The 17,249-nt window shown below is 36.1% G+C and overlaps 1 protein-coding gene across 3 annotated transcripts in view; it reads left to right on the forward strand.

The window, feature by feature from the left end:
• IKZF2 (IKAROS family zinc finger 2) overlaps positions 1-17,249 on the forward strand; it is a gene marked incomplete at both ends in the record, with an annotated part of 169,046 nt that overhangs the window by 143,772 nt on the left and 8,025 nt on the right. For all 3 annotated transcript variants that reach the window (XM_079710112.1, XM_079710110.1, XM_079710111.1), the window contains one exon: positions 10,464-10,601. In XM_079710112.1, the coding sequence (XP_079566238.1) occupies positions 10,464-10,601 (138 nt within the window). The remainder of the gene's footprint in view (positions 1-10,463; positions 10,602-17,249) is intronic.

Here is a 17,249-nt window from a genome sequence, read left to right on the forward strand (position 1 = left end):
GTCTGTAGTTTTCTTTTTTTGTGACATCTTTGTCTGGTTTTGGTATCAGGGTGATTGTGGCCTCATTGAATGAGTTTGGGAGTGTCCCTCCCTCTGCTATACTCTGGAAGAGTTTGAGAATGGTAGGTGTTAGCTCTTCTCTAAATGTTAGAATTCACCTATGAATCCATCTGGTCCTGGGCTTTTGTTTTTTGGAAGATTTTTGATCAGTCTCAATTTCAGTGCTTATGATTGGTCTGTGTATATTTTCTATTTCCTCCTGGAAATAGTCTAGGAAGGTTGGGCTTTTCTAAGAATTTGTCCATTTCTTCCAGGTTGTCCATTTTATTGGCATACAGTTGTTTGTAGTAACCTCTCATGATCCTTTGTATTTCTGCAGTGCCAGTTGTTACTTCTCCTTTTTCATTTCTAACTGTATTGATTTGAGTCTTCTCTCATTTTTTTCTTGATGAGTCTGGCTAATGGTTTATCAATTTTGTTTACCTTCTCAAAAAAACAGCTTTTAGTTTTATTGATCTGTCGTTTCCTTCATTTCTTTTTCATTTATTTCTGATCTCATCTTTATGATTTCTTTCCTTCTGCTAACTTTGGGGTTTTTTTGTGCTTCTTTCTGTAATTGCTTTAGGTGTAAGATTAGATTGTTTATTTGAGATGTTCCTTGTTTCTTGAGGTAGGATTGTAGTGCTATAAACTTCCCTCTTAGAACTGCTTTTGCTGCATCCCATAGGTTTTGGGTCATTGTGTTTTCATTGTCATTTGTTTCTTGGTATTTTTTGATTTCCTCTTTAATTTTTTCAGTGATCTCTTGGTTATTAAGTAGTGTATTGTTTAGCCTCCATGTGTTTGTATTTTTTACATATTTTTCCTGTAATTGATATCTAGTCTCATAGCATTGTGATCGGAAAAGATACTTGATATGATTTCAATTTTCTTAAATTTACCAAGGCTTGATTTGTGACCCAAGGTATGATCTATCCTGGAGAATGTTCCATGAGCACGTGAGAAGAAAGCATCTTCTGTTGTTTTTGCATGGAATATCCTATAAATATCAATTAAGTCCATCTTGTTTAATGTGTCATTTAAAGCTTGTGTTTCCTTATTTATTTTCATTTTGGATGATCTGTCCATTGGTGAAAGTGGGGTGTTAAAGTCCCCTACTATGATTGTGTTAGTGTTGATTTCCCCTTTTATGGCTATTAGCATTTACCTTATGTATTGTGGTGCTCCTATGATGGGTGCATAAATATTTACAATTGTTATTATCTTCTTGGATTGATCCCTTGATCATTATGTAGTGTCCTTCTTTGTGTCTTATAATAGTCTTTATTTTAAAGTCTATTTTGTGTGATATGAGAATTGCTACTGCAGCTTTCTTTTGCTTTCCATTTGCATGGAATATCTTTTTCCATTCCCTCACTTTCAGTCTGTATGTGTTCCTAGGTCTGAAGTGGGTCTCTTGTAGACAGCATATATACAGGTTTTGTTTTTGTATCCATTCAGCCAGTCTGTTTCTTTTGGTGGGAGCATTTAATCCATTTACATTTAAGGTAGTTATCGATATGTATGTTCCTATTACCTTTTTCTTAATTGCTTTGGGTTTATTATTGTAGGTCTTTTCTTTTTGTTGTGTTTCCTGCCTAGAGAAGTTCCTTTAACATTTGTTGTAAAGCTGGTTTGGTTGTGCTGAATTCTCTTACTTTTTGTTTGTCTGTAAAGGTTTTAATTTTTCCATTGAATCTGAATGAGATCCTTGCTGGGTAGAGTAAGCTTGTTTGTAGGTTTTTCCCTTTCATCACTTTACATATATCCTGCCATCCTGCCACTCCCTTCTGGCTTGCAGAGTTTCTACTGAAAGATCAGCTGTTAACCTTATGGGGACTCCCTTGCATGTTATTTGTTTTTTTACCCTTGCTACTTTTAATATTTTTTCTTTGTATTTAATTTTTGATAGTTTCATTAATATGTGTCTTGGTGTGTTTCTCCTTGGGTTTTTCCTGTGTGGGAAACTGCACTTCCTGGACTGGATTAGCTATTTCCTTTCCCATATTAGGGAAGTTTTCAACTATAATCTCTTCAAATATTTTCTCAGTCCCTTTCTTTTTCTCTTCTTCTGGCACCCCTATAATTCGAATGTTGGTGCATTTAATGTTGTCCCAGAGGTCTCTGAGACTGTCCTCAATTCTTTTCATTATTTTTTTCTTTATCTGCTCTGCACTAGTTATTTCCACTACTTTATCTTCCAGGTCACTTATCCGTTCTTCTGCCTCATTTATTCTGCTATTGATTCCTTCTGGAGAATTTTAAATTTCATTTATTTTGTTGTTCACCATCGTTTGTTTGCTCTTTAGTTCTTCTAGTACCTTGTTAAACGCTTCTTGTATTTTCTCCATTCTATTTCCTAGATTTTGGATATCTTTACTATCATTATTCTGAAGTCTTTTTCAGGCAGACTTCTTATTTCCTCTTCATTTGTTTGGTCTGGTGTGTTTTTACCTTGCTCCTTCTTGTGCTGTGTGTCTGTCTTCTCATTTTGCTTAACTTACTGTGTTTGGGGTCTCCTTTTCACAGGCTGCAGGTTCGTAGTTCCCGCTGTTTTTGATGTCTGCCCCCTGTGGCTAAGGTTGGTTCAGTGGGTTGTGTAGGCTTCCTGGTGGAAGGGACTAGTGCCTGTGTTCTGGTGCATGAGGCTGGATCTTGTCTTTCTGGTGCGGCCCAAGTTTTTAATGAAACAAACATGAACCCATGTGTTTCGTGAAAATGTGGCTCCTTTCTTGACCATATAATTGAAGTAATGTGTGGCTCAATTTTGCACTATCAGTAGAATTGGGAAGTTAACGGGTCCATTAACATTATTCCTTTTCTTCCAGTTGTAACACACAATTCCAGGGTAAAAAGGTAACTTCTGGCTAAGTGAGGCCTCTTTGGGGTAATGCCAGATTGTTAAAGGCTTCTCTCCCCTCCTGTTCTCCCAGATGGTGATGCTGTGGGTGGCATCTCACATGCTATCTTCAGGCCTGTGTCTGTATTCTTGGAAACCTACTGAGGACATGTTGGGCTCACCCAGCATTTGGACCCCACTGGGGTCTCCCAGGAGCAAGGGTTAACTTCTAGGGTTTCTCCTAACCAGTCAGGATGGCCCCAAACTGACTCTGATCCACTTGAATTTTAAAATCCAGACACACAGGTCAGTTTGAAGTAGAATTGATGTAAAATTTAAACTGGATCACTGTCCTCAAAAGATGTTATCAACGTACAGTAGTAAACTCCCATACCAAAATAAATACTTAAAAAAAATTTTTACCAGTAATAAATGATACTTCATCCATAGGCTTTTCAGATTTTCATCCCAACATTTCTTGTAAAAGAAAATTAATTTTAACTCCTTCAATAATATAATTAAGATCATTATGGTGGAGTTAAGAAAAGTATTCTTCACTTTGATAAGAAATTTTAACTCAATACCAGACTTAGAGAACATGATGATTTATGAGCTTCTATAGACCATTGTTTTTCAACTTCAGTACATAAGCAACTACCTGGCAGGCTTGTTAAACATAGGGAGATCAGAGTACCTCTCTCAGAAATTCTAGGCCCTAGCATGGTGCCCAAGAATCTGCATTTTAAGAGCACTCCAGGTAATTCTAACATAGGTAGCATGCAGTTTATATTTTGAGAACCACTGCAAATGTTTACACTAAAACATATTTGAATATAGGTAGGGAATGTTGTATTATAACAGACAAATACATAGCAGATTAGAGTAGAATAGAGGAAATATTTAGTTTTACATTTCCACAAATTCCCTTGTCTTACAAATATGTGATTCCTTTTTTGGTGGCTAATCTTTACTAGCATGTCATGCTCCTATTTATCTAAATACAGAGTTATGGCACACCCTTTCCAGAGCCATAGCATACCAACATTGAAAGTGATACTGTCTGTTGCTGTCTAAACATGATGAAATGAAAAGCTACATCTGTCTCTACTCTTTAAAACTACACTAAAATCACAGTAGACGTTTATAGAAGTATAAACGCATTAAGATCAAAGACAATGGGAAAGGACAGAATAGCAGCAAGAGGAGGATGGGAAGAAGATAAAGGGAGGGGTGGTAATAGACTTCACAAAACAGAAGACTCGGGAACTTACAGTGATTATAGAAGGGAATAAAGGATGAGTAGCAAAGCCATTTGGCACTAGAGAATCCTGAAAAGTCTCTGGACTTGGAAGGAACATGACTGTTGATGGTACGGATGAAACTCTGGATTGAATATAAAAGGATTTCAAAATCTGAATACAAAACAGGCCACAGAGCCACTCTCACTACAGCCAAGCAACTACAGTAAAATAACATTTATTCTCTGGAGATACTGAATTGGAAAGGTTCTAGCTTAGAGACTTCAGGAAAAGTAGAGAGTAGGGGGAAAACAAAGGACTTAAAGCAGGGACAGTATGTAAAAAACTACAGTTGGACATTTAGATTCCTGGCCCCATATCTTGCCTTACTTCCGGAATACTAATATCTAGCTTCATATCCCCCCCTACCCCCAGGGCTGGAAATTGGAGGTATCTTTTCTAAGGGAATTGAGAGGTCCTAGAGAAAAGACATATATATTTATATTTGGGGGTCTGACAATGAAAAGGTTGCTTCATTACCTGGTCACTCTGCAGTAGTTCACCAGTAGTTCACAAACCTCACCTGTGTTTCCTGAACTTCCAATTAGCTTTTTAGTGCCTTACTGTTAAATATAAATGGACAATAAATATTCAGGCACCAGACATTTAAGGAAAGCCTCCAATACAGACACCAGTGTAAAAAAGAAAAAAAGCGAGAGAAGACAATATAAAAAGGACTTTTTTAAAAAGAAAAAATTATGCTCAGATAAATGTTATTGTACCCATGAAAAAACAGAATACTATTTTTAAGAAAAAAGAAAGAGGTCAGAGAAATTTATATTCGCCAGAAAATATTTCACAGATTCAAAGAAAAAGGTGAGGAATTTTTCTAAAAGTAAACAGGGTAAAAGGATAATTAATATGAGGGAAAAAAGAAATTTCAAGACTCAATCTGGAGGGTCTAACATCAAACTAATAGAAATTCCAAAAAGAGAGGACAGAGAAATAGATTATGTTTAGATGGGGGTGGGGTAAGGGGAAGACTATTTCATTAAGTGCCCTTTAGGACTATTTGATTTTTTTTTTTTCAAGTATGGGCATAGTAACTATGGTAAAAAGAAAAATAATTATTAAAGTAAATAAGAAAAGGACTAAGAATGCTAAGGCAAACTAAATCAACATATCATAATTTTAGAATTCGGGAAAAAATTGTTACCTAACAGCAGCAACAAAACTATTATTTTATATCATGGGGAAATTTCAAGATATATTGTTCAGTAAAATAAGCAAATTGTAAAATACAGTGTATAAAATTACTCAATTTCATAACAAAATATATCTTTGCATGCACAGAAAAAATACATGATATAAAAATGTTAAAGATACTTATCTCTAAATGATATAATTATAAATAATTTTTGGTGAATTTAAAATTTTTCTATATGGATGCATTGCTTTTAAAGTTCATAAAAGATTCAGGGAAAACCAGTGAAAGGAAAATATTTAAAGAGTTAGGAAATGATGTCATTCATGAAAACACCACTTATTAGTTCTTGCTGTGAACAAATCACCATGCTAAACTCTTTGGAGGTTACAAAGATATATAAGACATTATTCAGTCTCTCAAGAAGCTCATAATCTAACATGGGAGATCAAAATGAATGTATACATACAGTTGATTCTTGAACAACACAGGGGTTAGGGGCACCAACACCCCCTCCCTTGCAGTAGAAAATCCACATATAACTTCACAGTCAGCCCTCCACATCCACGGTTCCACATTTGTGGATTCAACCAACTGCAGATCATGCAGTACTGTAGTATGTATTTGTCAAAAAAAAAATCACATTATAAGTGGATCCATGCAGTACAAACCCAAGTTGTTCATGGGTCAGATGTAATCACAAATAACTCAAGAGACAGAATGTTACAAGTTTCCTAAGTGTGAGGACCAATACAGTTACAGTTCTTTAGTAGGAAAGATCGCTTTTGGATGGAACATGGTTAGGGAGATTGGAAGGATGCGTAGGATTTCAAGAGGCAGAAATTATGTGAAGCCATTCCAGAAAGAACTAAGACTCAGAAGTGTAAAAGTGGAAGGTAATCCTGGCTGAATCCTGGGGTAGAAGATGGGATGTATCCCTTGGGACCAGACAGTGTAGGATGCTGAATGCCAGGTACAGGGATTTGAACTTTGTTCAGTGGAAGTGAAAAGTCATTGAAGGTTGTTGAGGAGGGGAGTAAAATAATTACACAAGGGAAGAGAACACCTGGTTTGAAGTATACTAAGCTTGCCCAGGTTCATGATAATGAACATTTGAACTAGGAAATTGGTTCTGGGAGTGAGATGGAGGAATAAACTTCAGCAATTATTTGGATGTGAGAAATGAGGTAGGAGGCAACAATAGTGGTTGCCTTGTCACGAGTCTGGTTTATTAAAACAGTAGTAACGCACAAAAGAGCAGTCAGAATAAAGAAGTAGTTTTGTAGAGGAAGGTAATTTTGGATATGTTGAATTTTAGATTTCAGAGGAATATTCATAACGCAATACTCCAAAGGCATTTGGAAGTATGCGGTTGAAGTACAGTCATTTAGCAAATACATATTGAGTATCTCCTATGTTTAATAACTACAGTAAGCACTATCAATTCCAAATTGAATAAAACATGACCTTTGTCTTCATGACAGAGCTCATTGTTTGGACGAGGGAAACAGAGATCAGATGGATAATTACAATGCAATTATCATAAGTAATGCATCAACAGATTATGGACAGAGCGCCGTGAGAGCACAGAGGGGGGAAACTGTGTCCTTGGGTTCACCATGATCACTTTTAAAATGTTTGTGGCAAATAGGAGCTTCCAAACATGGGAAATTATTCCAGGCATGATTTGGACATTTCATAGAAATGAGGGCTTAATCTAGAGGGAAAAGAGGGAGACTACTGTACTTAGAGCAAATCCTGGAGGTACATATATATCTACCAGGTAGGAAAAGATTGAGAAGCCAGGGAGTGAGGATGCAGAATCTGATCTCAGAAGCTAAAACAGGAGATTCAAGACTCCTGAAAGTTTGATAGGGACAAGGACTTAGGAACATTTTGGACTGATTAAAGTCTACCAGATTTAGCACTTCAGGGACTACTGATGACTTTAAAAAAAAATTTTTTTTTAACCCTCAATATAGAACTTTATTAGGGGAGGGGCGATAGAAGGTCCCTATGTTGAAGGTATTACATCATGGAGACCCGGAACCTGGAAAAGATGGCACTGGGGAGTTAAGGGAGCTTTGAGGAGGGGTAGCAGAATGAAGGTGTTTCAGATAGTGAGACTGTGTAAATAATAACATTTGTAAAAAGAGAAGTAGCAAAAGACTGGTCCTTTTCTGTGAATATATATACATATGTTATACATATTAACTCATATAGTTGATACCTATTATACAGTTAAACTCATCATATATAGGGAGTAAATATAAACAATATTTTCATGACCTTGATTTTTAGGAAAAATGGATGTCCATTAAAATTATTGTGGTAATCATTTCATGACGTATATAAGTCAAATCATTCTACTGTACCCTTTAAACTTATACAGTGCTCTATGTCAATCATATCTCAATAAAACTGGAAAAAGAAAAAAGAAATATCAAAGAACTGACAGGAAATGGTCTTGTAGGGATAGTAGAGCCATTGGATTTGGAAGGGACTGTTGATGATGCTTGAAAATAATTTTCAAAAGAGTAGCAAGGGCATGATCTAGAATTCGAAGTAGCTAAGAACTTGAGAGTAAATAGAAAGAGATGACGGCAGTTCCCGGAAACACTGTCTCTCCTCCACCCTCCCCCCATCCCCATTATCTGACTAACTTCTACTTTTTCTTCAGTTATCAGCCTAACTGTTCATACCTCAGGCAGACCTTCCTGTCCAACCTTCTCACACTAAATTGGGGTCCCCATGTTATACTAGCTTACCATTCTTTAGCTCTGTAGAATTTACAATTCGTAATGTATTGCTTGTATATTTGTTAAATGTCTGTCTTCCTCAACAGACTGTTGGTTGCATGAGGATAGGCACCATGAGAATTTGCTCTCCACTTTACATTCCCGCCTTGTCCCAGAGTTGGTACCTAGTAGGCTTTCAGTAAAGATGTATTAAATGAGACATGTAGAAGGGTAAGGTGGAACACTTCCAGAACAAATTTCTTGGACATAGAATAGTTATGATATGTCAGAGTCCAGCATGTCACCCAGTATGTGGATTGCTGGAATAGAATACAGATGAAGATTTGGGGAAATTGAGGTTATACTTTTAGAGCAATTTACTCAACTATCTGTTATACTCACAGAGAACAAGGATGGGATGAAGAGAGGAAAGAGTGACGTTTTAAACAAATAGATGACAAAATGGGAGAGGCTGAAGTAAAGCAGATGGGATTGAATTCTAAAATGAGGGGAGTAGAAAGTATCCTGTCTTTTCTTCCTTATCTGGGGAGTTGGGAGTTTATAGAGGGTTTTGAGCCAAGGGGAGTGGACAAGAACTATATTTTAATTCAGTTAAAAAGGTGTCAATTGCTTAGAGAAATAAGGGGAAGAAGTATAGGAGGATATTATGTTCACAGTAAAACATAGGTATCACAGGACACAATGCAACAGGACTTAAGAAGGGGAAGACAGAGACGATGGAACTAGTTTATAGTGGGCTGTTAACTACAATGTATATGCTTAACAAGTATTAGTTGCTTAATAGACTTGTTGAGAGAAAATTCATTAGAGGCTTTTTGTCATATGCAGCCCCATATCTTGGAATGCAATTATATATAAATATATTTATACTATTTACATTAATATTTTTGACTAAAAAAATTTTTCTTGTATTTTTTATGCTCTCACACAGTGCTATAAGAGTCTTCACAATATAAAAAGCTACCTGGTTTTTACTTCCCAGAAATTCTTGGTTCTGAAAAATAGAAGTTACTTTGCCTAGTATTTTTAGAAACGACTGATCCTGCCTTAGATAGCTTTTGTTTTTTAAGATGGTTTACAAAAAAATTGTGATTATCAAATAACTGATTTGAATTTATATGCACTTCAAATACAATCTAAAGGTTTGTTTGGGTTTTTTAATCAATGTAGTGAAATTTTTATGCAGGTGTGAATACCTTGTCTTGTTAAAGTATTTCAGTTTCATTTATGACCATTATCCTAGCATGGGTTTGTAAGGGACCTGGAGTTGAGGATGCTCTCTTTGACCATGAAAAAGAGTTGTCTATTTGTCCTCTAGGCAAAACAAAATAATTCCTAAGGGAGTCAAATGAGAGCAGCTGACCTGATTCACAATGTGCTTGACTGAGGGCTTTGGCAACAGACCACCTGATGCTTTATGGTTTTCTGTATCCATTCAACACCAAGAATCAACATGCTCTGTGATACCCTTGTGAATAGTCTTACATTAAAACACACCTCTTTCCCTAATTGTGTTTTGTTTCCTTCTTAATTTTTTAAAGTTTTTTTTTTTTTTAATGTGAGCATTGAAGTATTTTACCAGGTATAATGAGATGTGGCTATTAGAAAATAATTCATTTCCTGAATGTGAAATATGTAATTAAGTATCACTATCATTGTATAACTAAATATGTTAGGGCTTTGGTGATTATTGTTAATAATCCTGACTCAAAGCACCTAGTAGGTTAATAATTCTTGGTAATATAAGAACAGTGCTGACTGATGTAGGAGAATAGGCTGATCTGCCACACAGTTTTGCATGTGTGAATAGTTATTACTAAGGTGGAAAGAAAAGAGAAACTCTCTGCCTTTATCTGTGCTTTTTCTCATCACCTGAATTCTTTCTAGTCTTCTTGGTACCCATGAATAATCTTTTCATTAGACAATGACATTTCAAGTTATTGGATTTTAGTTTCCTTCAGTAAAATTCTCCATTCTTAGCCCCCTCCCAATAAATAAAAATAATTCTCATCATGTATCTAGGACACTCCTGATTTGTCTTTTGAATGAGTCAGAGCTGAGAGAACTGTGTAAGAGTAAACGTTAGTGTTAAGAGTCAGATAATTTGAAGATCAATCATCAGGCTCTCATGATCTAGGATACAGTCAGAGCATGATTTTGATTCATTATTTCCCCTATCACCAAAGGTACGATCTGCCTTTTCTTGCTATCTTTTAATCTTGGTAGAAGTTTATTATCTTTAATTGCCTCAACTGGAGTGTGGTGGAGGAAGAGATTTAAGTCTGAAAAGCATATAAATGCTTCCTCCAGACTATCAAAAGTTAGCTGGTAATTTTGCTTTGGATGAGACTTGACAGCACACTAATCTTGAGTTCTCTTCACAGTGGGTAAACCTCACAAGTGCAACTACTGTGGACGAAGCTACAAGCAGCGCAGTTCACTGGAGGAGCACAAGGAACGCTGCCACAACTATCTCCAGAATGTCAGCATGGAGGCTGCCGGGCAGGTCATGAGTCACCATGGTGGGTAGCAATGGCATTTACCATTTTCATTCTCCCTTACTGTTTTCGTCGTTTGTTATGGGTTAAATAGTTCTCTCTACCCTTCAGCATGTCTATTTTAGAGCAATTTCTGGTCACACTCACTTTGTATGGGATTATCTTAAGTACTTGAAATGAGTTGAGCTTTGGGACACTTTGCAAACAAGCTATGCTGAGTTTTTGTGATACATCCAAATTATTTCTGATAGCGTGTGTTTGAATTGCCATCATAATGGCGGCTGGCCTTGAATACACCAAAGTAAGGTACTCTTTACTCTTCTTTTACATTGGCTGCACCAAAGAGTTCGAGATGGTTTCACATAAGTCTATAGGTTTTTCTAGAAGAAATAATTGGTTATTTGTGTATTTTCATTTCTCTTAGGTAAGTGATCAGCGATATAATTGAAAATGTCTCCAATCTGTCTTGTGATTTATCTTGGAAGTTACTGATTTTGCTTTCTACAAGTATGAGGAACAATCTAGACCAAAATTAGGTGCCACTTCCCTCCACAAAAATAAAAACCCAAATAAAACATCCTGATCTCCTACAATAGCGGGTAGGAAAGCAGTCCCTAAGGTTTATCAATTAATAATTATCTATAACTAAAAAGTTAATGTTAGTAAATCATCCTTTTTAAGGAGAGTTATGAATTTTAATTCTTTAGATTTGGGGCATCTCTTTGGTCCTACTAATTATATTTTTATACTGATTGATTTTATTATTCATACAAATATATACAGAAATGTTAACTTACTGATACATTTATATCTTTCATTTAAAAAAGATTTGCCCAGTATTAACTAGTACAGTTGGGAAATCCTGTAGTCACTTTTAAAATATAAATATCGGTTTTGTATTTATAGGCAGCTCAAGGATTATCTGTGAGGTTTTTGTTTGTTTTACATAGTATGTACTGTGGAACTATGTTTTTTGGACAGCTAGTGATTACTTGTTGTTGAATTGGGAATCTTTTATTTTGTTATCCTGAATAATTGAAGCATTTCTTTGTATTGAGGATAGGTTATATAATCTAAAGAATCAGATTTAATTCTATCATTGTTGTGAGTTGAGTCTATTTGTTTTTATATTATTATCAACCAACATTTTTAAAACCGTGTCCATGTTTTAAGTGTTTGTAAATTTGGTACTGCAAGCTTGCATTGCTGGGGCTTATGACAGTAGTGTAGGATCCAGAGCATAGAGGTTAAAATGGTGGACCTAGGAGTCCAACAACTCTGGTCCAGCTATGTGATGTCTGAGTTTGTCACTCATAGGCTTGGTGTGAATTAAAAGTGATTGGATGTACAAAAAAGAAAAAAACCCAAAAAAGTTCTTTTTACTATTTCAGGGCATTAAATATTAAGAAATAATAAATGTTGCATCCCCTATAAAGTTAAGTTACTTACCCCTGTTAACTTAGGCATTTGAGGTTTCATTTACTTACTGAGCATATTGTTTCTGTTCAAATTGCTGCTTTTAGAGGTGGCTTGAGTCAGGGTAGCTGATGGAGGCATGGGGCATGCCAAAGTTTTCCAAAGACACCTTATGGCACTACTACTAGTTTTTCTGTATAATATTCTCTCATTGCAATTTTGACATTTGACCGGATTATTAGTTTTATTAACTAATTTTTCCATTCACAGTTACTTATGAAACTGTGTTGCAAACACATGTGAATACGAAAAATAGAATCTCTCCTAAAAGACCTTATGTTGTTAGAGTGAGGTAAGGCGTACATAAATAATTATAGTCAACATGTAACTATCTGTTGAGATATTAATCAGCTGTAGAGTAAGTGGTGCCAAAAAGTTTAAACAGGTATATTTTGGGGTAAAAAGACTTTTAAACAACTACAGCCTCAGCATCAACCCCCATTCCCCAGATCGCTTAGCCCTTGACAGGCGAAGGCCTTTACAGATGGCTCTGAAACTGGAAGAGTGAGGAAAGTTGGAAAGACACTCAGGTACTGGGTAGAGCAGGGGATAAAGCCAAGATGGAGTGTGTGCATGCATGGGAGGGGGCAGGTAGGTTTTGATATCATTTATAGACCCAAATATTTGTTCTTCAATAATGGATGGAGTTTTAACCACATAAGTTTATATTACTACTATTTCATGCTGTACTTTTTCTAGGTGTGGTGTAATAATAAATTGAGATTATCCTTAATCTCTGCTTCCTTTTGTTAACATGCTTAGTAGAGAATTGACCCTATGAGGTAGGAGTCGATAAATGCCATAAGAGAGACAATATGGATAAAATTCTACTACAGTTCATCATTAACCTTGTCTCATATACATGGCTTGGCATGTGACTCGTTTTTGACAGAGCCACAGTGAAATTCATATTTACACCTTCCCTCTCTTGGTATCCTGTTACATCGTACCTGTTATTCTGTCTTTTCTTTCAGAGTATGTAGGGTGGTTGCCATCATTGTGGTCACCCATTAGCTCTTTGAAATTAATTACTGTTCTTTCTTTTTCATATCTGACATTGTTATATTTCCTAGCCTTTCTTTCCCAAAACATGTTCCCATGTTGGCTCCTTCTAGTGAGGAAGCATCTGAAGTCAATGAGACTTTCTTTCACTTCATTCAGGAAACATGTATCGAGGGCTTGTTATGTGCCAAGCTCTATGGAATGTTCTGGGAATATAAAGATAAATGGATACAATTTTGTTCTTATATTTGTAGTCTGGTAGGAAATACATAAAAGATCAATAAAATGAAGCAAACGCTCTAATAAAGGCATATATACACTTCTCCAGCAGCACAGATGCAGAAGTGACCTAACTGACTGGAGAAGTCAAGGAAAAGCTTCTTAAATGAAGTGTTTCATCCATACACGAGGATGAGAAAAATTGCATAGATCTGATAGATTCACAGAAACTACACATTCCAGGGAGAGAAGTTTCCATAGGCTAAGACTTGGAGGTATAAAAGAACATTAACAAGTTTCTAGACATAGAACGTAGTTGGAGTTAAAGGGGTGGTAGGAAATGAGACTAAAACAGTAGGTTGTGATGCAACGATAGAGCTTTACATGCTAATCCAGTGTTTGAATTTCATTGGGGTAATCAAATCCCTTCTTCTAAAGAACAGTGTCACCAATGTAGAATAAAGGATAGATGCCTGACTGGAGTGTGAGGAGAGACTAGGCCTGAGAATGCCAAGGAAAAGATGAAGAGAAGCAGCAGGAGAAAAGGATGAAACACTGAAGACATATTTACAAGTTAGAATCAAGAGTCCTCAAGTTTGATGGAAAAGGAGGAAATTGATGACTTGTAGTTTTGGAAATAAAGATAATGATGAATTGGGTTTTATGGCAGATTATCTTATTTGAAAGTTAGTTTATGCTCATTTTTCAAGTCTTCTCAGCTTCAAGTAAAAGCTTTAAAAAGCAAAGTATGTAATTAGCTTTTCCTCCTTGCCTGAAGACAAAAATGAAAGTGTGACCCAGAAAGACTGCCAACTTTAAAGCAAGAATATATATTCTTATGTTTGTGTTTTGAATTATTTGGTAAAGGGAATTTCTTTATTGCAAGGATGGAGACAATTGGGAACCTATAAACTTCCTAGTAAGCTTGTTCAACCTATTTCCAATGGGTGACAACATTTCCTTCATTAAGATGTTTAGTGAACATCCATTGACTATTCCATTTGTCTCACATCGTAAAGGGTACTAAAGACACAGAGTCAAATAAAATGCAGTCCCTACCTAAGGTCACTTACCAGCTATTGGAAGAAATAGACCAGTAAACCAATAGTTACAGCATTGAGTGATAAGCATCAGATGATAAGCACAGAGGACAGATATCTAAATCATAGTGGGTGTCCAAGAGGAATTTCTAGGGAAAATTTTGTTTGAGTGGGGTTTTGAAAGGCAAAATAGCCAGCTAAGTAAATGGAAAAGGGTGTTTCATGTGGAGAGAACAACAGCACGTGTGAAGAAATAGAAGTCTAAAAGAGCATGGTGGGTTAAGGACCTACAAGTACTTATGTATAACTAGAGCCCAGTTGGTAAAGGCAAGAGAAATTGGAAGGTGATAAGGCCTGAAAGAGAGGCAATGAACAGGGCATCAAAGACCTGCTGTGCTACGCAAAGAATTTTGTACTTCACCCTAAAAAGTATTAATTACATTTACATTTGATTGCTAGAAATGTGGGAGATAGATCAGAAGAGTCAAGATAGGGCCAAGTAGTCCATTGCAACAGTCTCCTGATTGGTTGAGTTGGGCTTAGTAGCCAGCAATATGCAGAACAGTTATTTAATTGAGAGCAACTATAGACATAGAATCTAAGACACATAGTACCTCTACGCATATATATAAGGAGAGGTGACAGGAAGGAGGGGCAGAAGACTGGGTGAAAGGGAAGAAATCTAGGATTTGCCCAACGTGTCTAGCATGGATGATCAGGTAGATAGTAGTGTCATTCACTGAGATGGAAATTAGGAAAAGAAGAGAAAGTTTGGGGAGGAAAATAGAGATTTCAGTTTTTGAACACATTATCTTTTAGGCACCTGTGAGAGACAGCCAAGTGAAACTATCTAGAAGGAAGTTGAATATATAGATCTCGAGCTCTTGAGAGAAGTCTCAGTAGGCAATAAAGATGTGGGAGCCATCACTATATAGGTAGTAGTCTAAAGTAAGAGATTTTATAAGGTTATATGGGTATAACCTTATATAGAGCATAAAGTAAGACATCTAGAAGACCAAGAACACATTAGGAAGGGGAAGAAAAGAGCAATGAAGCTGAGTAAGACCAGAGGATGGGAAAATGGAAAGAGTGATTTCAAGTATGGGCATTGCCCAATGTTGTCAAGAATATAATTTAGATAAAAGCTTCTTTTGTGTTTTACAACACAGAGAAAATTTGAGACAAAATAGAAGACATCTGTTTTGTTTGCCTGTCATACATGTCATACATGCCCTCATCCTCCTACAGTTAACAAGACTTCTATTTTCCTTTAGAGAGCTGTCCTCTCTAATCGGCTGAAGCCATGGCAGGACTGTCAGTCTAGGTGCCCTGCCCTCTTCTGGTGGGGGATGGACATGTGACCTAATCTAGGTCCCTCAGACTGTGTCTTCTGGGAATTTGAAATTTGAGTAGGTTGTTTGGCAAAATAGCTATTTAGGGAACACTTGTATGGTTCTATCTTTATGATTAATCAATGTGGTGAGATAATGAAATAATGCAAGGATAACTATTTTTATCCTGGTTATAACTTCAAAAATAAGGAAGCTATTTGGTTATGAAGTTTGTCCTAAGAAGTGGAGTTTGCATATTGGTATTTTCTTAGCCTAGTTGAATGTCTCACAATGCGATTAATGCATTATTGAGTTAACTAGACAACTTGTTTTGTATTTCAAGCAATGTATAACTAGAAATACTTTGATGAGTTGCACCCAGATACATGAAAGCAAATAATTTAGATTAGTTATGTAATATATAAAATGTGTCAGATCTTTTCTCACTGGAGACCTTAAAAATATTTCAAACTTGTTTATACAAAGTCAACACTCAAATAGTGGCTAAAAGCCCAGGCTCTGGAGTCACACCACCTGGGTTCTACTCATATATTCCCTGTTAACTAGATATAAACACTGAGAAAATACTTCAGTAAAAAAAAATTGAAAAAAAAAAACGCATTGTAAATCAACTATGCTTCAATTTTTAAAAAAGCATGCTGAGAGAATTACATCTTTGGGTCTTTGTTTCCCCATTTGTATAACAGAGATGGTAATTGTACCTATCTCAGTGGGTTGTTGAAAGCTTAAATAAATTGTCAGATGGAAAGCCTTAAAACAGTACTTAGCACATAGGGTGAGTCTGTTGTTGTTATTATTATTGCTGATATGGTAGAAACAAGACTAATGTTTGATATGTAAAGGACTGTTGGTTGTGAAGTAGAAGTTAGATCAGAGCTCTGCCAAAGTCATTGTTTTCAGTTCATATGAGCTTCATTGAACTTGGGACAAATCACTTGAATTGAGGTGGATGTGGTGTGGGACAGTTCCCACACCCAGGTTTCGTTTTGAGTGTTAAATGTGTGCAAATATGAAAATTCAAGGTGAGACTTAGAGCAAAACTGCCAAGTTTTAGACTACTCATTTCAAAACTAATTAGTATATTCAATTTGGGGGCAAACCCTGTTAACCAGTTTTGCTGTTTTTTAGCAAGATTGACAACAACAAACTTTTTTTTCTTTCCTTCTTTCGTTTTGGATCTTGGTTCATGACATATTTTCATCGTTGGTCCATTCATGGCCAGTTTTTCAGTTATATAGTTATTTTTTAATAATGTAGTAAGTGCCTGTGAATTCAACACCTAAAACAAAAGTTAAAATTTTGACAATAATCTGTATCTAATTGCATGGCTCCCCTCCACATCATCACTGCCATTCCATCCTCCTGGCCCCCCTTATTTGAATTCTGTGGTCATTCTTTCTTTGCTTTTCTTTTTAAATTTTTTTTTTCTTATTTTAGTTGTTGCTAAGAGAGGACATGATGTTGTGTGTAATATCTGGGGACATCTTTTTGCAGTTGTATATCATGAATTATATCTGTATAGAAAGTGACCTATGTGTTTCTTTGTTTCTAAGTCTCCTCTTGGAATTTTTTTCCAAATTAAC

The sequence above is a fragment of the Hyperoodon ampullatus genome, assembly GCF_949752795.1.
Source record: "Hyperoodon ampullatus genome assembly, chromosome: 8".
Lineage (NCBI taxonomy): Eukaryota > Metazoa > Chordata > Mammalia > Artiodactyla > Ziphiidae > Hyperoodon > Hyperoodon ampullatus.